The sequence below is a fragment of the Garra rufa genome, chromosome 12 (genome assembly GCF_049309525.1).
Source record: "Garra rufa chromosome 12, GarRuf1.0, whole genome shotgun sequence".
NCBI classification, from domain to species: domain Eukaryota; kingdom Metazoa; phylum Chordata; class Actinopteri; order Cypriniformes; family Cyprinidae; genus Garra; species Garra rufa.
In genome coordinates, this window is record NC_133372.1 from 32,614,769 (window position 1) to 32,637,920 (window position 23,152).

The window sequence follows — 23,152 nt, forward strand, 5'->3', positions numbered from 1 at the left end:
GAGAATCGAAATATCTGGACCTGTTGGCGATTCAAAATCATGCCGTGTGAAAGGTGATCTGACTGAAAATCACATCGGCGATTACCAACAGCCAATGAGACAGCAACATCCAGACCAGCGGGAAGTTGGAGGAGGAGTTACGAAGGAATAGACCACATCAACAAGAATAGCTTCGGCTTATTTTCTTTTCGCTGCAAATGAGTGCACATGCTATTTGTATAATACGGAGCCCCTTACGTCACCTGTAGAAGAAAAATAATTAATCCGTGGGGACGGTTTTGCAATTCGTTCCCTCAGTTTATAAACCGTACTCACAAATTCTTAAACTGTTCCCTCGGTTTAACAATTCATGCCCACGGATTAACAAACCGTGCCCACGAATTTCCAATCCGTGCGCTCAGATTTTGTAAACCGTACCCTCGGATTTTGAATCCGTACCCACTAATTCATAATCCGTGCGCACGCTTTCGCAATCCGTTCCCACAGTTTGTAAACTGCTCTCACGGATTTGTGATTATGATAAGCTTTTCACCCAGAGTTAGATACATGCTGCACTGTTAATGTTATTATTAAATAAGGCCTATTATTACATTGCATTTAGTTTGAGAGCAAAGGAATGGCAACATAACCTGTACATTATTTGTTTTGTATTGCTTTTTACCTTCTCCTCTCTAAAACTCGTTTTTTTTTTTTTTTTTTTTTTTTTTAATTTAGGTAATTTTATATTTTGAAAAATATTATATAAAACAAAGCCGTTTGAACAGCGCTCTTCACTTATTATTTTATTTTGGTACCATGACTGCACTTATAAAACAGGCTTCTTTTTATCGTTTATTTTACATTAATAACCAATAGGTTAAAACACATGATGTTTTGGCAGCTAATCTATTGGTGATTAATATAAAATAAAGCTAAAAACTCTGTTTTGTCAGTGTTGCATAGTCTCATATAGCCTACTGAGAAATAAAGTTTAATAAATGCAAAACAATGCATCCAGCACTTAAACAGGTGTCCTGGTTGAATTTGGGGGCGGGGCCACAAATCCGTGAGAGCAGTTTACAAACTGTGGGAACGGATTGTGAAAGCGTGCGCGCGGATTATGAATTTGTGGGTACGGATTCAAAATCCGAGGGTACGGTTTACAAAATCTGAGCGCACGGATTGGAAATTCGTGGGCACGGTTTGTTAATCCGTGGGCACGAATCGTTAAACTGAAGGAAACAGTTTAAGAATTCGTGAGAACGGTTTATAAACTGAGGGAACGAATTGCAAAACCGTCCCCACGGATTAATTATTTTTCTTCTACAGGTGACGTAAGGGGCTCCGTAGTATGACAAGCTTCTTGCGGGCCACCATTTTTTTATAAGAATACCAGTCTCATGTGAGAACTTGCACGCCTGACCTCGCGTTGTTTCCATGTCACTTCTCGCGTGTGTTTGGTTGTGAGACATAGTTTGCGGACCGGGACAAAGTTGTCGGCGATTCTTCCTATTGTAAAGTCATGCAGTGTGAAACCCCCTGTCACCGATCCATGGTGCAGTGTGAACACAGCAGCAACGGAATGCTTACCCAGATAGTCATGCAGTGTGAAAACATCTGTGACGCGATTGCTTTGAAAATCGTGCAGTCTGAGCTCGGCTTTAAACAGCATCAGCAGAACAACATATTCAGTAGTACATTAAAGGTTGTATCAGCGATTTCTAGCCTAAAACATAAAGTGTCGATTTCAGCTTACCTTTCTTCACGATCCGCTCGCTGCCTGCCCCATAAATTGTCTGTGAAAAAAACGTGTCTCTCTGGTCAGCCTAGGGTCCGAGATATGCCAAAAAAACAATCGGCGCTATCAACACATCACAGATAACCAAACAGTGTTCCAACCAATCAGCGTCAGGGGTTTGGTGTTGTGGACTTTCCTACTGATGCAGGGATGTGAGGGAGGCGGAGCGAAAGTCCACAACACCAAACCCCTGACGCTGATTGGTTGGAACACTGTTTGTTTTTGTGTGGAAAGGTTGGTAGTGCCGATTGTTTTTTTGGCATATCTCGGACCCTAGGCTGACCAGAGAGACGCGGTTTTTTCACAGACAATTTATGGGGCAGGCAGCGAGTGGATCGTGAAGAAAGGTCAGCTGAAATCGACACTCTATGTTTTAGGCTAGAAATCGCTGATACAACCTTTAACTGTGCAATCCATGCTGTTGTTTAGCACCAATATGGCTGTGCATCCAGGAAACTGACCTAAACATGACTTAAGTGCAAACCCTCTACCATGCTACTTTCTGCAGTATCTAGTATGTTTAGCATATGCAATATCAGGGGCATGTCCAGAGACACCCCTAAAATTTGATTGGACAATTCAGGTGCCACTACAAATTTCTAAACTATGATTGGCCATTTCCCTCTGAGTGTGGATACTGAGTTCAATAAAACCTGCCAAAACCCTGACTTAAAAAAATAAAGAAATTACAGTTATTCACTCAATTCAATTACATTTACTTTGTTTCGAAATACAATTGAAATAAAACATGTGTTGGCATCTAACTAGCTAGAAATCAAGGAAGTAATATCATCCATGATTACACTCCTACTTGTCATATTATTAGATCAGACTTTTAAGAAAGGGACAGTTTACAAAAAAAATAAAAAATTCTCTCCAGGATTATTATAGTTAACTAACACTAAAACCATAAAATAAAATGTTAACTGAAATAAAATATTTAAAAATATTTATTTTTGTACACTATTTTAGCTTATTTTTAAGGCAACATTTCTTATTTTCATTTAGTTTAGCTTGATGTACTAAATCACAACGAAAACTGAAATGAAAATTAATAAAAACTATAGAGACATACAACAAAAAATAATAAAAATGACAAAAACACTAACTAAAATTAACATATGAGCATTAAATCTAATTCTGATATTAACAAAATCTATGATAGTATAATATATAAGATACTAAAATAACACTGTAATTTATTTAATTTTTAAAAAAAAATTTTTTATGGAAGTCAGTGTTAGCCAGAATTGTATGGTTACCAGAACAAAGATCAATAACAGAATTTCTATGTTAAAAGGTTGACATATCTGTTGACATAATTTCAACTGAAATGGGAAGACAGGGCAGGACACATTAAGCAGTCCCGCCCCCTTTTTTAAATAGCCAATAGTGTTTTGTTTATATCACAGCTTGGGCCAGAGCCATTAAGTTTGGTGAAGTCACATCTGACAGCATATGGCAGCCACAATCTCATCCATTTTGTTATAAAAAATCGTGTGACTACAAAACCAGACGGCTTTCGGCCCAATGAAAAGTGTATTTACACTGTCTGAATAGTTTACTATCCCTTTATAGTGCTGTAAATTTTAAATGCTTATATCTTGTAAATTTGTAAATTACTACAAGCCAAAAAACTTAAATTTTGATTTCATGGGGACTTTAAATGAACTGTCCTTTACGTTTTTTTTTTCTTTCGTCACAAAATGTGTTAATAATTAGTAACAATAGTTGTTTCCAAGATGACAACTGAAAACCATTTTAAATAACGAACATGCAACATGGTGAGGTCAAATTACAAAATAACAAGAAAATCATCCAGTTCAAAATTAAAAACAGAGCAAGAGTGAGGAATGAATACGTACCAGTTGGTACAGATTCTCCCAGAAGTCTTGTGTCATGAGTCGGAAGAGAGCAAGAAAAGCCCAACCAAAGGAGTCAAAGCTAGTGTAGCCATAATTTGGGTTGCGTCCAGCCTTCATGCAAGTATAGCCCTCTGGACACCGCCTACACAAACACAAACACACACACTATACACTATACTAAACGTTTCTGTGCTTTTGTCTTTAATGGATCATACCTTGTGGATTTATATGAAAATAATTATTTAGATTTTACAATTCAGGCTTTAAATAACATTAAATACTTGTTGATAATTTAATATTGGGAATGTTTGTCTGTGCATGTTTTGCTCTTCACCCTGCATCTGAGCTGTTTCCACATAGCAGTGCATCCAGCATGCCTGGCAAAAAGTAGAAATTTGCTGTGAAAAGAGGAGAGAGAAAAGTCTTGTAAAATGTGTCTAAAATCACCTGAAAGTCTTCTACTTAAACAGTATTTTTAATAAAAAGAATGTAAACATGTTTTTGTATAAACTGTACTGTAAAGAATATCAAACTTCCAGAGACAATGAAAAAAGCTGTGGACAGCACTATTTGACGTAGCTGTATTAGAAAAAACCCTACGTAGTCAAAGCTTTGCCTGCTTACTGTCATTCATGATGTACTCATTGAAGTCAAACCCCCTGCTCCCATTGGCCAGGTAGGTTTCAGTTTGGTTGAATGGCCAGATGACACACTTTTGCCGAAGATTTCCCATGAACAACTGTAGACCGATGAGGGCAAATACACTCAGACAGAACACAGTCAGAATCATCACATCTGACAGCTTCTTCACTGACTGGATCAGAGCACCCACAATGGTTTTCAGCCCTGTGGAAAGATGAGGAGACAAACACAACGAGGAATATACAGTCTGCCACACAAGAGATATAATACCTGCTCACACCTGCGCAAGAATACACACACTCACACACACTCAAAGCAATTTAAAGAATGAGCAAACACACACACCACACAGAATATTTATAAATACAATACGTTCTACACTTTCTTGATGCACACACTTTCATGTCATACTTTGTGATGTAAATTTCCCTTACGAGTCCCACAATAAAAATTGTATTTTTATGCTGTTTTTACTTCTTGAAAAAAAATTGAGAATTATTTACTTTTCCTATATACACTACCATTTAAAGGTTTGAGGTCAGTAAAACGTTTTATTTAATCTAAAATACATTAAAAACAATAATACTGTGAAATATTAGTGCAATTTACTTACATTTATACTTTAATATATATTAAATGCAATCTAATATGCTAATTTGGTGCTCAAGAAGCATTTTTTGTTGAAGAATGTTGAAAATAAATTTTTCTTCTCAACATTTTTTTAGAAATGTATGAATTGAGAAGAGTATTAAAAAGTATTTGGAAAAAAAACTGTAACAATGTAAAAGTCTTTACTGTCACTCTTTATCAATTTAATGTTTCCTTGCTAAATAAATGTATTGATTTCTTTAATATATATACATAGTCCCCAAACCTTTAAACTGTCTTGTGTCATGTTAAAATATCTGAATAAGAAAAAAACAATCAAACTTTAGCTTCACATTCATAATCACAATCATAATCACCTAAGCAATCATACCACTGGATCCTTAATTTTCTTACACACACATATCATAAGAAATAATAGTTTGCTTATATAAAACCACAATTTACACTGAACAGGCATTTTAAAGAGTCTCCCGTCTCCTCAGGGCAACTGCACACAAACTGTCTGTATCTCAATGAATAGAAATATGTGCAGATGTGCAGTTTGCCATCAATTAATAATTTGATTTTATGTGTACTACATTAATTCATAATTTTAAGAATTATAAATTATTCCAGTTCATTATATCAACTAAGGATAAATTGAAAAGTCAATCCTCTGTCAGTTTGTTATATTAACAACCGCAACACATGCATTTCATTTCAAGTCTTGGAGAAGAAAGAAAAGAAGAATTATATTATATGAAATGTCTGAGTCCTCCTCAATTTCTGCAAAAATGTTACAAATAAAATATCAGAAACTGACTAATGACTAATGTTTGTTAGAAAACCATCTAATACCTAGGTAATAATTAAGTTCATAATTAAGATAATAGATTAAAATAATATTGTAAGACACACAAATGTGCAATATCAAGCAGTGAAACAACCTGTTTTGTACAGCTAAAAATAGCTGGATATGGATGAGACTAGAAGCCACACCCATAAAATTTACTCTGCAACATTATTCACTGCTTTCGTCAGATTTTCAGACTTGCCTCTGGACAAAAATGAACAACTATAGGAATTAGACTTATGCTTAATAGTCACAGTCTTTTCAGTGCTTGTTATGAGGATACAGCTGCAAGAGTACAACTCTAAGCTCATTTTCAATGTCCAGGTTTAACCTCTATTTTGTCTTGATTAAGGCGACTGCAGAAAAACCCATCTCACATAAGTAGGATATGACAAAAGAAAGGAGTACAGCCAGGGCTCTCCTGCCTAGACGAGGAAAGACCTTTTCCACTTTAATCCAAAATGCAGCTAATGTATTGGACTTAAACTGACACCTCATTAGAGGTGACATCTATTAACTATTCCTCCTCTGCTGTGCTCAAGTCAGCAGCTGGTGTTGCACTGATGGGCTCTCAAATCCAGTCATTTTTTTGCAGGATCCTGCACTGGGAAATACCTCTGGAGATGTTTTTTTTTCAGAGCGGAGATATGAGTTGTCATGCATGGGATTACTGTATTCTGCATCTTGTCGACCTTGATGAATCTATATTCCCTTTTTCGAGCTTTCTTGTGACTGATCTGGTACACTGATTTAGTTCATTGGGCTTCTGAAACCTGTCACTGAGGTATGCAGGTTTCATCAGAAAATTGTTATTGTTGAACTTATGGGCAAATTCATTTCCCTCTTCCTGCAAAAAATTGCAGATTTTGATTTCATACTGGATAAAACTTTTCCACGCGGCAGCCAACACAACCTGCACAAAAAACAGCTGTGTGATCCCATTTCCTCGCATAGTGGAAAAGTTGACTGATCTTGTTTTGATTTAGTTTCCTATGGTGATAATAACTCATCTTTTCAGATGCTAGTGCCTCCCAGTGCATCATACAGTGTGCCCACTGCAAATTCGGGGAAACATGTTTGACTTGTGCTTATATTACACAGCTCTCTGCAATCATTTTTGATTCTTCAGCCGCACCGTGTAGAGGTCTGTTATTCCACAACAACAACCACAACATCTGATAACAGATGGTGAGTCACGGAAGAAAATATTGTTGAATAAAGTCGTTATTTTTGTATTCGTTGCATCATAAAACTATACTGCCCTCCAAAGGCAAAGTGCAGTAACTACACATTTAGTCAAAATTGAGTTAAGGCTTAAAATGGGCTTGTGGCAAAGTCTCCTGGTTCAATTTTGTCCCGTTTCAGAGAAACGAGAGTGTCAAAATTGTAGTAACTACAAAATCCAAACTAATACCATATATGGTGTAAAAACTTTAAAGGCATTTTTCTCAGTTTCAGTGTTGGCGTAGTTTCTGCACTTTGCCTTTGTAGGGCAGTATAGTTGAAGCACTGATGTCGCATGGACTATTTTAACTATGTCCTTGCAGCCTTTCTGGGCCTTGAACATGGTAGATGCATCGCTGTCAATGCAGGGTCAGAAAACTGTCAGATTTAATCAAAAATATCTTTGTGATCCAAAGATGAACGGAGGTCTTACGGGTTTGGAACGACATGAGGGTGAGTAATTAATGACAGATTTTTTGGGGGGGTGAACTTAAAGGGTGAACCTTTAAGCTTCTTTCTTTCTTATGTCTGAGAAGGCTTTCAAATGAAGTGGTAGTCAATATAATGAACTGGATGCTGTATTTCTAAAAAGTTCACATTTATGGTTTTCTCATAAGCACTTTGCTAAGGACAGGTTGTGTAGGGACCTTGGAGAAACACAAGAAGCGCTCTTTAAAAGATAAACACACATACAATATTCAACACATATCAGCAAAATGGACACTGCCTGAAGAGAGCGGCGCCATACACAAACAGTATGCAGAGAGCCAACACAGAGAGAGGAAGAGGAGAGGACAGGCAAGGGGAGGAAGGGCATGCAGGTCATTTAAACGCCAAGGCTGAAGGCAGCAACATCATCATCTTTGCTTTATCACCATGGTGTCAATATCCGTTTAACCAATCGTTCATGTCCATGAATGTGTAACCCTGTCTTCATATCCCATCTGATCTCTTCACTGAGAACAACCAGGTGAATAAAAAAAAGTCATTCTCTAATCTAAATACTCACATGTGTAGTCTACAACAGTGACAGTCCTAAATGTTAATGTGTTTAATGTAGGTGGGAGTAATTGTGTGCATGTTTCATTAAGTCTGCAGAGGAAAACTAGTCAGTTATCTAGGCTATTCCTGTTTTTTCGTCCCCCTGCTACATACAAATGCATACATACACAAAAATCTTCTCAAATCTTCTGATGTCTCTGTTTTACTTTCCACTCCGAGTTCTTTGAAATAAGAATAGGGAGGGAGCTACAAAACAGTAATTTTACCAAAAAAATCAGATTAAAAAAAGATATAAATCTACATGTGTGTAAAGGATGCAGAAATTTGAGGAAAGCCACTTGTTAAAAAATACGAAAAACAATCAAAGAAAGACAAACTAAAAAAGCAGATGTCTTCGAAAGCATCATGCAGCAGAAATGTGTCAAACTAGGCTTGGCAGTCTCAGTAAGCGCTCTACCCACAAACCTTTGCTTCATGACACATCACATCAGCTTCTTTTAAACAACCCTGATGAGATGTTCATCAAAAGACAAACTATGCCAGCTTTTTGAACAGTGTGAAATGCACATGTACATTTTTCTATGCATTTAAGATGTCGTAACGTTGAGTTTTATGTTGTTTGCTTAGGATATTCTAAAACTCAACAAAACCAAGAAACGACATCCGTCCTATGGTGCTATAACTCAAGGCTGGACATTTTGAATATAGAACACAGAGCAGTAATCCTAAGTTTTTTAATTTTATGTTGGATTTAATAAGATTTGCATTCTGTGTCTACATATACTATGCTAGAATACTAAACTGCATACTAGAAAATGTGATCTCCCAGCTGCAAAACCAAGTTAAAACCCACTTAAAGTGGTTTGAAACATGGCACCTGATTTCCAAAAGCTTCTCAGAGGAGAAGTTCACTTCCAGAACATACATTTACAGATAATTTATTCACACCCTTGTCCATGTCTTTCTTTCTTCAGTCGAAATAATGTTTTTTGAGGAAAACATTACTGGATTTCACTCCATTAGGTTGACTTCTATGTATGGTGCCCCATTTACAATGTAAATACTTTTTAACCTCAAATGCTCATCTTGTCTAGCTCTGCGTGAACTCTGTGTTTTCTGGTTCATGACCGCTACACACTTAAAAATAAAGGTGCTTTAAAATGTTCTTCACAGCGATGCCATAGAAGAACCATTTTTGGTTCCACAAAGAACCATTCAGCCAAAGGTTCTTTAGAGAACCATCTCTTTCTTACCTTTTTATAATCTGAAGAACCTTCTTTCACCACATAGAACCTTTCGTGAAACAGAAAGATTCTTTAGATGTTTAAGGTTCTTTATGGAACCATTTAAACAAAAATGGTTCTTCTATGGCATCGTGAAGCACCTTCATTTTCTTCTCCTACTTCAAATTCGTCCTACATCACTGTTTTAACTTTTTTTTGCAAAGAGGATTTGACCTTCTTTGTTCACTTTGTAAACACTGGGTCGGTACTGCCGAAGCTATATTTAAACTGCATTTTGGAAGTTCAAACTCAGGGGCACCATAGAAGTCCACTATATTGAGAGAAATCCTGAAATGTTTTCCCTCAAAAACAATTTCTTTACGACTGAAGAAAGAAAGACATGAACATCTTGGATGACAAGGAGGTGAGTAAATTATCTGTAAATTTTGTTCTGGAAGTGAACTTCTCCTTTAAGTTGATCTGGTCAGCCATTTTGGATCAAACCCCCCTGACCACCTTTAACATAGCAGGACCCTTGAACTCGGTCAGGTCCTCATCATCTGTTAGTCTACCTAAGTGACCATGTTTACAAAACACAGCTGGCACCTTAAGATGGGCTTTCCAGCAGGGTTAGATGCACATTTTTAAGATGTTCCCACTACTTCTTGTCAAAACATCTGACATTTACAATGTGTCACTGTTGACAAATGCCGTTTTTAATAAATAAAGACCTTCAATTCCCAGATTACTGGAAGGATTTCCACGATTTGACTGCAGACTGCAAAGCCTATCAAAAATGTATCGCTACCATTTTTGATCGTTTGTGTATTTAAACATAAATAGAACAGAAATGAAAGTATTCTTCCAGCAGCATCCTCTTGAAAAAGTACAGCAAGTCAAGTGAAAAAAAACTAAGAGGAAAATAATAACAGTAGTAGTAATACTGGTAATAATAATAGTTTGCATCGGCGTGGGAAGCAGCTCAGCCTTCGTGTTTAAACGCGTTCTCACCTGGTATGACAGAAATAGTTTTGAGAGCTCGTAGAACCCTGAAGGTTCTCAGGGCTGACACATTCCCGAGGTCCACAAACTCTGTTACATATCTGCAACAAGGGAGGATCACACACAGAACAAACACCATGACACAACACACACACACAACACCACAACACGTACGACACAGCACTACCACCAGCACCACCACTGAACTGGGAGGAAGACATCACGCAAAGCCTGTCTAATGGGAGAAGAGAGAGAGAAACGAACGGAGGAGGAAGGAAGAGACAGGAGCGTGAAAAGAGAGACATCGAGCGGCGCCCTCTGTTGGCCCTGATGGATGCTGGACTTACCTGGGATCACAGCAACAGTTTTCAAAGCCCTCAGCACCCTGAATGTGCGCAGAGCTGACACATTGCCTAGGTTTACAAACTCTGTAATATACCTGCAGAATGGATTGCAACATAGTTACCAGAGAGAGACAGAGAGGAGAGTGAAAGAATGGAAACCAGAAGAGATACAGGATGAAAAAGCAGTGAGTGAAGATGTTTTAAAAATATATGCATCTCATAAAAACAATGCTCCAGGTTCCATGTTTCACAGTATTACTGTAATTACATATTTCAGACAGTTAAAAACAATTATTTTTGTTGAACTCGCATTTTCAGGTGGATTAATGTAACGATTAAATTATTTGCCACAGCACACATGGATCCATGGCGTTATGAGCATTCCTTTGGAAAGCATTTATTTCTCAAGACGAGGATGTGAAAAGCTCCAATTACAATCTTAAGAGTTGATATCTCGTAATTACAGTAATTCCGACATGATGTGATCCCAGCGTAAGGATTTGAATCTTGTGGCACTTATTTCTTGCCCCATAGACTTATAATAGTGTTACTGTATACACTGTTTTTCTTTGATTTTACAAACTGAAGTTAAAATTATTTTCTGTGGTAACTGAGTGCATGTCACAGATACTGTCCATAGAGCTTAAAAGAGCAGGTCATATGGGTTTTCGAAAAACATACTTTTGTTGTTAATCAAAAAAGTGCATGATAAACAGAGATATTGTCTCTCAAAAGAAAGAGTCGACTCTGAACGACCTTAATGAGTTGTCATATTTTTGAATCTTCTGCCTGTTACGATATGCGTCACTCGGTAACATATAACCTTACTTATGTTAATATAATAATAATTATGTCTATATTCTCAAATATAGTGCTCAAAATATATAGTTTTTTGCGCTAATTTGTGATGTATACCTGGTGCAGCTTCAGGTTTTCAGATAAACCACAATACTGTCTTACTGAAAGAGTTCTGATAATTTGCTGTGAACCAACTATTTCCTAAGAATGTTTCATATAATTTAGACTGTCATTGTTCTAATTACTTAATTTGATAAGAAGAATGTAGACATATTTTGGTTTACAAACTATCTAGTTTCATTATTTAGTCACGTTAGCACTTGGCTAAACTTTAGCTGTGAGCATGATTCGCTTGCATTGTATACAAAAAGACCAATCACAACAGACTTGGCCAGCTGACCAATCAGAGCAGAGTAGGCTTATGGAAGAAAGGGGTTTACAGATCTTAAGCTCAGAACTGCTTTGAAACTGTTTTGAAACCATTACAAAATGATTCTAATATTAAATGTATATTCTGAGAAAATATGAGGACACTTTAAAAAACCATATGATCTGCTCTTTAGCTATTGAACCCATAACATTTTTTAAATGTCAGAGTAAAAGCAATCAAATATGAACAGATTCTCACAATGCTATATAGAATTCATGACATACATTTTATACTTGAAAAACACAGACAGATTCTCTTCAAACTTGCTTATTCAAAGAGGAACAAGCTTGTTTGTAGTTATGTCATCATTTTCTCAATTTGAATAGTTTACTTTTAGGGGCAAGAGTTGTCTTATGCAAGAAGAAAATGGCTGCCCTCCAGAGACATGGATGAATGCAGACAGGGAGAGAAAAGGAGTGATGGACAGATTAATTAAAGTTTAGAAAGAAAGAGAGTTATGATATATATTTACACACACACACACACACACACACACACACACATACACAGAAGTATAGGCACAAACATTGTCATCTTTGAGCACTGAACTCCCATCCACCACCTATGAGAAGCAGGACATAAGAGCCTCTGTCTCTCTCACGTTCGCCCACACACACACTCTTTTGTGCAAGGCATGACATCAAGGCTCAAAAGTCATCCTATGACCTAAATAAAGGTCATGGTGTTGATTAATCTCTTCTCAGATCTTTACTGTGGAAAACTGCCATTGTTAGTCTATCAGAATGTCCATGTATCTAAATGCTCAAAAAAACACTACTAGAATAAATAACTTGCATGTTCTTGAAAACTTTCAAGCTTTAAGTTGGACTAAAATTGTCCTGCAATCAATAGACTTGATTTGATGTGGGTGCAAATGAAAAAGCTACAAAAATTGCAGAGCCCATTTCAAATAGTTGCAAATAGTTTTGTAATAATTTTCCTAAATAATATCACCATATATTCCTCTACTGCTTTTAAGCTCCTCTAAAGCCTAAAAGTCAATGCTGCACACAAGAGTTTTGAACCTGTAATCACTGCATGCAAAAACATATATTAAATATAACATTATTGAAATGTTTTATTAATGTTTGAATTGAAACAGGATTCTACTTACGCCATAGAGATGACCATGAAATCCAGCCAGTTCCAGGGGTCTCTGAGGAAGGTGAAGTCGTCTATACAGAAACCTCGAGCCACAATCTTTGTGAGTGACTCGAAAGTGTAGATTCCTGTGAAGGTGTATCTAACAGATTGCAAAAAATAATGCATATAAGTGCATGCTTGATACCTTTCATAATGAATGAAATATGGTTTGTCTAAAACTAATATTTCTCTTGCCCTCACCTTCCTTTTTTTTACTGTGCTTGTCATAGTGCATTATGGGATTGGCAGCAGCACAGGGGATACATGTGACACTGCCTTAGAATTTAACCTTAAAGGTTTAGTTGACTCAAAAATGAAAATTAGCCAATGATTTACTTACTGTCCAGACATTCTAGGTGTATATGACTTCCTTCTTTCAGACAAATCCAGTCAGACTTACATTAAAAATTACCCACTTCCAAGATTTACAATGGCATTGTCACGACCACACACAAAGGAAGAAGGTGAGTATCTTTCAGGATATTTATTAACAAACGTGCACAGTTCAACACACGTGCAAACAGGTGAATAAGGTTCTCTGTAGTCGAATCTTCAAACACAACACAACAGGTGAGTTCAAGTTCATAAGTATCGTAGCGATAGCAACAGTCACTTCCCTTTGACACGGTTAACGTGTTTCACAGGAGAACATCGGAGCAATCCACGAGGAGCACAGGAGAGACAACAGGAAGGGGAGAAGATCCACAGAGAGACATCTATGCAACTTCGATACCAGCCGCTGAGTGAATGTCTGGGGAGAGTATTTAAAGGGAGTGGTGATTGCTGGTGCAGGTGACGGTGATAGAACTCTGGTGATGGGCGTGGTGCAGTGATTGGGACTGAGGGAACGTGCTGAGGGTGTGACATAGCCCCCCCCCCAAGGGGCGGCTTCTAGACGCTCCAAAAAACAGGAAGAAACAGTCCAGGGGAGCGGTGGGGGGGCCAGGAGACTGAGGCAGAACAGGTTGGGCAAAGTCCCTCCAGAGCAGAGCAGGAGGCGGAGCGGCCCTCCAGGGCGGAGCAGGAGGCGCAGGAGCCCTCCAGGGTGGATCGGGATGCGCAGGAGCCCTCCAGGGCGGAACAGGAGGCGCAGGAGCCCTCCAGGGTGGAACAGGGGGCCGCATCATGGACAGGGACCTGGGGAGAGCAGAGATAGAGGAGGCAGACAGAGCAGGGAGGAGCCAGATGGTAGTCCAGAGCCCAGCCAGGACGAGGCCCCAGAGCGGAGTCGAAGGAGGGAGGAGCCATGGTGGAGAGATGGCAGATGACACCCTGGGGACGAGCGATGGAGACGGAGCTACTGGCGGAGGTGACCCAGGTGGAGCCGAGCAGACGGAGAGCCAGGGTGACACAGAGGGTCCAGAGGGCCAAGGCGGAGCTGATGGCTCAGGCGACTGAGGCGGAGATGTGGATCCGGAAGACCGTAGCAGAGCCGGAGCGACCGAGGACAAAGGCGGAGCTGGAGGGAAGGAGGAGCCTGACAGAGCCGGAGAGACAGAGTGACAAGGCGAAGCCGGAGGAATGGAGTCCCGAGGCGGCGGATGGTCGACGACTGACCAAGGCGGAGCCGGAGGGACGAGGGAGCCCGGTGGAGCTGGTGGGATGACGGGCCACGGTGGAGATGAGGGAGTCAGGAGCCAAGGCGGAGCCGAAGGGTCGGAGGACCGAGGTGGAGTCCAGGACTCGGAGGCTGGAGGTAGAGACTGGGGATCGACCCGCCTAGGCGGAGCTGGAGCCTGGAAGTCCCGAGGTGGATCCACAATCCTAGATGGCGCAGCCTGAGGGAGAGCTGAGGGACAGACAGGCACTAGCAGAGACAGGGCTGAGGAACTGGCTGGTTTGAGTGGAGGCGGGAGAGGGAGGCTGGGTGGGAACTTCAGAGACTCTGGACGGCTGGACGGGACCAGCGCGGATTCAGGAGAACTGGACAAGACCAGTGGAGATTCTGGACGGCTGGGCGGAACTATCGGAGACTCAGGACGGCTGGGCGGAACCAGCGGGGACTCAGGACGGCTGGGCGGAACCAGCGAAGGCTCTGGAAGGCTGGATTGCACCAACGGGGGCTCTGGGCGGCGTTCTTGAGGTGCGGGCTCTGGACGGTGCTCTTGAGGAGCGGGCTCTGGACGGCGCTCTTGAGGAGCGGGCTCTGGACGGCGCTCTTGAGGAGCGGGCTCTGGACGGCGCTCTTGAGGAGCGGGCTCTGGACGGCGCTCTTGAGGAGCGGGCTCTGGACGGCGCTCTTGAGGAGCGGGCTCTGGACGGCGCTCTTGAGGAGCGGGCTCTGGACGGCGCTCTTGAGGAGCGGGCTCTGGACGGCTGGACGACCCCAGCGGAGATTCAGGAGGGCTGGGCGTCTCCAGCGGAGACACTGAAAGAGCTAGCTCTGGGCGAGCGGTCACTGGAGGGCGCTCTGGCGGCGCAGTCACTGGAGGGCGCTCTGGCGGCGCAGTCACTGGAGGGCGCTCTGGCGGCGCAGTCACTGGAGGGCGCTCTGGCGGCGCAGTCACTGGAGGGACATCGGCCATTTTGGCAGGGGAAACCGGAACGTCGGCCATTTTGCGAGCTAGCATGGCCGCCCGCACTGACCTCAATGGTGGGTCGCGCACGCTGGCCATCAGGATTGGCCACGACGTAGGAGGGTTGGTCGCGGGCTCCAGGCTGGCAAGGTGGGAGAAGCTATTGGTTTGGTATGTGAGGGGTTCAGGCGGGGGGTAAGCCGGCAAGACGGGCTGGGTTTCGTAGTGGGTTGGATGAGGAAACTTACCATCACTCTTTATTTCTTTAACCTCGATACTAGAGCCATTTATATAAAGAGTGAGGTTGATTAGTTCAATCAAGGAAAAATCAAATATGGGGGAGTTGCATCGGATTGTTTCCGCATCCAAACCCATACGAAACACCACAGCAAGAGCGAAGTCAGGCCAGCTTACCTGATGGGAGAGCTCAAGGAATTCCTCCACATACCACTCCAATGTTCGCCCACCTTGCCGTAGGTTCCGTAGCCTGTCCTCAGCGTCCGACAGTTTTAATGCTTCGGGAGAGACACCGCTGAATGCTGCGTTCGCCTCCATGAGTGAGCTGAAGAAATTATTTTTTTTGATGGGCTGGTATCCTGTCACGACCACACACAAAGGAAGAAGGTGAGTATCTTTCAGGATATTTATTAACAAACGTGCACAGTTCAACACACGTGCAAACAGGTGAATAAGGTTCTCTGTAGTCGAATCTTCAAACACAACACAACAGGTGAGTTCAAGTTCATAAGTATCGTAGCGATAGCAACAGTCACTTCCCTTTGACACGGTTAACGTGTTTCACAGGAGAACATCGGAGCAATCCACGAGGAGCACAGGAGAGACAACAGGAAGGGGAGAAGATCCACAGAGAGACATCTATGCAACTTCGATACCAGCCGCTGAGTGAATGTCTGGGGAGAGTATTTAAAGGGAGTGGTGATTGCTGGTGCAGGTGACGGTGATAGAACTCTGGTGATGGGCGTGGTGCAGTGATTGGGACTGAGGGAACGTGCTGAGGGTGTGACAGGCATAGGCAGGTGTTTCCCTTCATCAGTCCAAAACAAGTCTAATAAAGTACATCCATCCATAATAAAAAGTGCCTCACATGGCTCCAGGGGTGAATAAAGGCCTCCTGTAGTGAATCCATACATTTTTGTAAAAAAAAAAAAAAAAAAACGTCGCACGGGTCGTACCCGTGGCTTTAAAGTGAATATTACATTTTAAATATGGATATTTTTCTTACGAAAATGCATCAATTTGCTACAGAAGGGCTTTATTCACCCCTGGAGCCATGTGAGACACTTTTTATTATGGATGGATGCACTTTCGTAATGAATAATTTTAATATAACTCTGATTGGATTAGTCTGAAAGACGGAAGTCATATACACCTGGAGGGTGAGTAAATCATGGGCTAATTTTTATTTTTGGGTGAACTTACCCTTTAAAGGAATAGTTCACCCAAAAATGATAATTTGATGTTTATCTGCTTACCCCCAGGGCATCCACGATGTAGGTGACTTTGTTTCCTCAGCAGAACACAAACAAAGATTTTTAACAAAAACCTGTGCAGTCTGTCAGTCAAATAATGGCAGTCAATGGTTACCAAATCTTTAGAGTAAAGAAAACATCCACAGACAAATCCAAATTACACCCTGCGGCTCGTGACGACACACTGATGTCCTAAGACATGAAAAGTTTGGTTTTTGTGAGAAACTGAACAGTATTTATATCATTTTTTACCTTTGATACACAGCCACGTCCATCTGTCCTGAGCACGAGTTTAGCTATCTGTCGCGTGTATACGACACTCATTGTTTACACAGTGCACAGAGATTGTGGGTATAGCGGCTATTCATAATGGTAATTACTTGCGCTTATCCTGATTGTTTAAACTGATTTAATGCTAAAAGATTACATTTGCTTGCGCAAACTCATCCGGGACTTTTAACCAATTTCCCCTTCCGGCGTTTGCGTATACTACGCCAGATCGCGTACACATGTCACGAGCCGGATACAAAGCTCATGCTCAGGACAGATTGACGTGGCTGTGTATCAAAGGTAAAATAATTATATAAATACTGTTCAGTTTCTCGCAAAAAATGATCGTTTCATGTCTTAGGACATCAATGTATCGTCACAAGTCACAGTGTGTAATTTGGATTTGTCTGTGCATGTTTAAAGGTCTGGTGCCCATCCACCTCTATTATTTGGCTGGCAGACTGCACTGTTTTTTGTTAAAAAATTTTGTCTCGTGTTCTGCTGAGGAAACAAAGTCACCTACATCTTGGATGCCCTGGGGGTAAGCAGATAAACATAACATTTTCATTTGGGATGAACTATCCCTTTAACATCTTAGGTAGCAGGATTCATGCTTATATTCAAGTATATACATTTTTATTGACCTCAATAGTTCCCTTAATAATTAAATAATTCCCTTAAAACCCTTATTCCTTGGCTGGGATCATGGAGAATCTGCAATTTGAAGCTGTTTTGGACCATTGAAGTCCACTATGGAAAAAAATCCTGGAATGTTTTCCTCAAAACCCTTCATTTCTTTTCGACTGAAGACAGAAAGACAAGAATATCTTGGATCACATGAGGGTGAGTCATTTAATTTGTAAATGTTGCTCAATAGGTTTTAGAACCGAACTTACCATTATTTAAGGAATCGCATGAAACTCTGTTACCCCAAAAATAGTCCCAGCAATTTTTAGGACTGGCCAAATTTCCAAGTGGAGCTCACATTGTCCTTGGCATTTCCTCCCTCCAAGCCAGTCATTAGCTTGTCAGTCTACTAACATTATAAGCCCTGCTTTTCAGCACTTACACTGGAGTTGTTGCTTATTCGGAGTTTAAATTTATCAACCAAGGCTCATGAAAATATGTGCCTTTATATACATTTCTGCAACACCGTAATTACGTATCTTTCACATTTCAGAGAGTGGCGCTAAAACACACGTTCAATACGTGACCGTGTCACGTTTTTATTACGTTGGTACAGGCACGTATTGCTGCATTTTTACTACACTGCTTGAGGTACATATTGTGACTGTTTAGAATTTAAATATCTGGGGAGTGTCGCTAAAGGTTAATACTCTATTGTGTTGGAAATATTCCCTACACCAAACCCAACCCAAATGCATTGAAAGCTGTATATGTGACGATTACATTCAAAAGTATCTGTTTTCAAACTGCGCAGGCTGTTAAATGAACAATATGTGTGCTTCTTTTTTTTATTAAAATATCCAAAAACCTCTAGAATAGTGTTATATTTTGTTGACTTGTGTACTTACATTACTCTTACATATTGGCCTTTAAATTTTTTTTGAAATCATAACATAATATTCTGCAAGTGATTATGTTAAAATTAGGCTTTATTCATCAACACTCTGTACCTGTAAATCATATTTTGTTTTACTGACTCTAGTGTTAATTTTAACTGGAAACTGCAGTGATTCGTACATATAGGTATGTTTTTTCAGCTTTGCAGAAATGTATACAGAGGCATGTATGTTCAATGATCCTAGGTAGAAATTTATGACTTTTGGCTTCTATCCCTTTTTGTTATACTTCTGTTATTATTAAATCTAGTCACATGAATCACAAAAAAACATTACAATAACAATTGATGAAGAACATCTGTATAGACTAGACTAGATTAGAATAGACTAGACTAGACTAGACTAGACTAGACTAGACTAGACTAGAATAGAATAGAATAGAATAGAATAGAATAGAATAGAAGAGAAGAGAAGAGAAGAGAAGAGAAGAGAAGAGAAGAGAAGAGAAGAGAAGAGAAGAGAATAGAACAGAACAGAATAGAACAGAATAGAATAGAATAGAATAGAACAGAATACTTACTCTACTTGTTTGGACCATTCTGGAGGATTGCTGAATGTCATGAAGACACAATTTGTCAAAATTGTACACATGATGATCATGCTGAAAAGTGTAAGAAGTAGTTAAGGAAATCCTGTGGTAATGTCATAAATACTGATCAGATATAAAATAATGTAGTAAACTCTGGGGTCATGCATTGAGGACACAGCCCAGCAGGCACTGAACGTCAATCTAATGTCAGGTTAATGTTGGAGCCCAACGTCGGACAGACGCTGCATTTTGGTTGAGAATATAAATCGGGTTGACGTCAGTATTGGACATCAGTTGGACATTGACTTATCGTTGGATTTTAGTTGCACAACCTAAAAACAGCAAAAAAATAACATCAGCTGACGTCGGTATTGGACATCAAATTAACGTTGACAATAGACTATGAATTGACATTGAATTTTGGTCACCCGACGCCGCAACCGAAATTTTACCAAATATCAACATCTTATTACGTTATGTGCCTGCTGGGAGGAATTCACTGTTTTCCATAAGGAAAAAGTATGTTGTTAGCCTCCACATGATTATTGGCCTTTAAATCACTGTCTGTGTCATAGCACAAGGAGCCTTCATAACTCTCTTTTTTCCAGAACATTTAAGTACTGTGATTCAGATTAGTAACTGATTATTTGTATACATCCACAAAACATTGTTCTTAGATTAGAAAGCAGTTTCAACTAGAACAATCATTAATAACATGTTCGCAGCATTGAAAAGGATATGAGTGTATCAAAATTTTAATTGCTATTTGCCTGAATAGGTTAAAAGGACTAATGATATATAACGAGGGCGTGGCACTGAAACGGAAGATAGTTTTTCCTTTGTTAAGCACTATAAAGGTCTGAAGAGAAAAAGAGGAAAAAAGACAAAAGAGAGAGAGAGATATTAGTCACAGGGTGCATGGTGAGAGAGCACAGTCATTCACAAATGTTAAGAAATGGCATTAAACAACATATGTGACCCTGGACCACAAAACCAGTCATAAAGGTTAGTTTTTTGAAACTGAGTCTTATACATCATATGAAAGCTGAATAAATAATCTTTCCATTTATGTATTTGTTATGATAGGACAATTTTTATTCTATATATATTACAGTATATCTGGAATCTGAGGGTGCAAAAAAATGCCTTTACAGCTGTCCAAATGTTCTTCGCAATGCATATTACTAATCAAAAATTAAGTTTTGATATATTTACAGTAGGAAATTTACAAAACGATTTTTGGCATGAAAGGAAAATCAATAATTTTGATCTATACAATGTCTTTTTGCCTATTGCTACAAATATACCCATGCTGCTTAAGACTGGTTTTCTGATCCAGGGACACATATATGAAAGGTTAACATGACAAGTACTTGACTTGATCCAATAATTCAACATACAACTATCAAAATGTATACAATAATTCAAACACACCCACATAATTTGTTCAAAATAAAAGAAAAATAAGGTCAAAGGCCATTTCTTAATAAAGCCTATCAAAACCCAGCTAGGGATATATTTACGCGAATGGAGCTAAGACAACTGCAGTGAGCTCTGGCAAAGATATGGACCTCTTACAGGAACTCAGACTGTAATACTAACGCTAATGCTAACCACTAACACTGCGATCCATCAGATGCAGAAGTGCTGACTCCAGATAGTGTGTGTGTGGGACAGGGAAAAAGCAAAAGGGAGGGGGGAGGGAAGAAAAGAAGGAAGGTGGGTCAAAAGCTCTGCAAAGCTTTTTTGATCCTGCATAATGCAAAAAAAGAGAGAGAATCTCTCATCCACAAACTCATCATGGAAACCAGAGAAATCCACATTTGCAAATACAGTACATACAGATGTCACATCAAACTAGTATAATTGTGTTTTTATGTCTCTTTTTATGAGCTCTTTTCTTATCCCTTTGGCTTTTGGTTTTGTTTTAAGCATGAGGTACAAAAAATAAACTATATTTGAGATACATTATTAGAAAAGTCTTCCTAATATATTTCAATATTAGCCTTGTGATACCACACACTGAATACTTCACAGTGCACAAAACGCCACTCCAGTAACACCCACCCACCCGAGGAAACACCACAGAGACGAGCGGATAAGAATCTTCCTGAAATCTAATTAGATTAAAAATAGACGGCTGTCTGAAGGAGGACAAAATGAGCACCTTCACCTCAGAGTGTCCCCCTCTCTCTCTATTTATCTCATTTTTCACTGTATTTGTGTCTGTCTTTGCATGTAATCATGTCAAACACTACCCTGGAAATCCAGTGGTCTTGCGAGAGCACAATTTGAATTGTCTCTGCAAGACACTCTGGCATCGAGCAATGATGCACGTTACTGCATTACGTAAGCAGTTCTGGGAACCAATCAAATCGGTGTATCTGATGTAGGCGGGCCAGAGGCGAGCTAAGCTTATGACGACAGCGCTGCGACGTCCGGAATCATTTAGTAAACATTGAAAGATGGCTACAGATCAACACCAGTTGTTTGAAACGGCTTTGGCCGCTACAATGAAGAGTTAGACTTGGCTTTTCATATAAAAGAAGAACAGAAAACCGTGCTCGAATCGTTCCTTTGCAAGAAGGACGTTTTTGCTGTTTTGCTGACTGTATACGGCAAGAGTTTAATCTATCAGTTAGCTCCGCTGGTAGCTAAGCGTATGGGGCTCACACGGTGTATTGTTGTGATTGGTCGTGGCGTTATCCAATTGCGTGCAGTGAGAGTTTCAAATGCATGCTTGGTGCCGCCCCTCGAGTTAGGTCCTTTTCATTGCTCGATGCCAGACCCTTAATCTTAATAGATTAGGGTCTGGATTTTTTCCAGGCTAGTCAAACACTACATCGTGCTTAAATTAAAAGACAGTGTATGTCAGACAGAAAACGCTGTGTCATCAGTTTAAAGACAGCTGTCATTTCAAGGCACAGAATCCCAAAGACTGTCACACTAGCAAAAGCTGTGAACCACCCAGAAGGCTCCATGTGTTACTGAATACTGAGCACTGGTTTCCCAGAGTCTCTCTTTCTCTCTCACACACACACATACACACACACTGCGACAGACTGTGGGCTTCCTCCGCTGGCGGGAGCTCCCACTCTCACAATGCTGCACTCCTTGCTGTGGACATAGCTGCAGATCGGAGTATCCTGGCCTAAAATCTTCATATTAATGAGCAGCTTGTTTATCACAGTGCTAAAATTATTTAATTTCACAGTAAGTGTCTAACAATCCAGACAGCATAACCTCAAGCGTCCCACCAGACAAGTAAAGCTTTAACTGTGGCTTCAACCCTTTGTCCTTGTGTCTATAAAAGGTGAACGATTTTGCGGATGATAATGTGGATGCATATGAAAAACTAAAAAACATGCAGCTCATTGGTCATGTACATGTGATCGCAGTTGTATGTCCACACCTGCACGAACACAATGCAGCCTATTGGTCTTTCCTTCTGACAGCCTAAGTGATATGCTGCAAACCTACTGAAAATTTCATCATCTACTGAGAAGGGAGCCAGAGAGACATGAAGATGTGGACAAGAGCTGAGGGAACTGCTGCGGGGGAGGAGGATGAGGAAGGGAGAAGTATGTGTGTGCAGGGGGGGGGGGGGGGGGGTTCAATAGTGGAAAAACTGGATATAGCATCACTGTTGCACTTAACTCCAAGTACATCCGATCTACTCGACGTCACTAAATGCACTTACCGTAAGGCCTCAAATGACCAACACCCATTCAACCACTAACCAACACTTCTCAGTCTTTATTTACAACTTTTAAGATGCGCTAAGATTCATCTGTCTGTCTATCCATCTTTTAGAGACTGAATGAAGTTATAATGACTTGACATAATATTTTTAGCGTTGCTAAATAAAGCAAT

At 40.1% G+C, this 23,152-nt stretch overlaps 1 protein-coding gene across 13 annotated transcripts in view; it reads right to left on the bottom strand.

The window, feature by feature from the left end:
- Window positions 1–19,326, bottom strand: part of scn8ab (sodium channel, voltage gated, type VIII, alpha subunit b) — a 66,270-nt gene extending 46,944 nt beyond the window's left edge. For 10 of the 13 annotated variants that reach the window (XM_073851472.1, XM_073851469.1, XM_073851468.1 and 7 more), the window contains exons 1-6: window positions 19,271–19,326; window positions 12,863–12,991; window positions 10,186–10,277; window positions 4,267–4,488; window positions 3,977–4,040; window positions 3,643–3,784 (exon numbers count right to left, since the gene is read on the bottom strand). In XM_073851472.1, coding sequence (XP_073707573.1) covers window positions 3,643–3,784; window positions 3,977–4,040; window positions 4,267–4,488; window positions 10,186–10,277; window positions 12,863–12,991; window positions 19,271–19,311 — 690 coding nt within the window. In that variant the 5' untranslated portion in view covers window positions 19,312–19,326. Of the gene's footprint in view, window positions 1–3,642; window positions 3,785–3,976; window positions 4,041–4,266; window positions 4,489–10,185; window positions 10,278–10,523; window positions 10,616–12,862; window positions 12,992–19,270 lie in introns of all 13 variants that reach the window. The other 3 variants (XM_073851470.1, XM_073851465.1, XM_073851461.1) reach the window with 1 other exon arrangement.
- Between the last annotated feature and the right edge of the window lie 3,826 nt (window positions 19,327–23,152).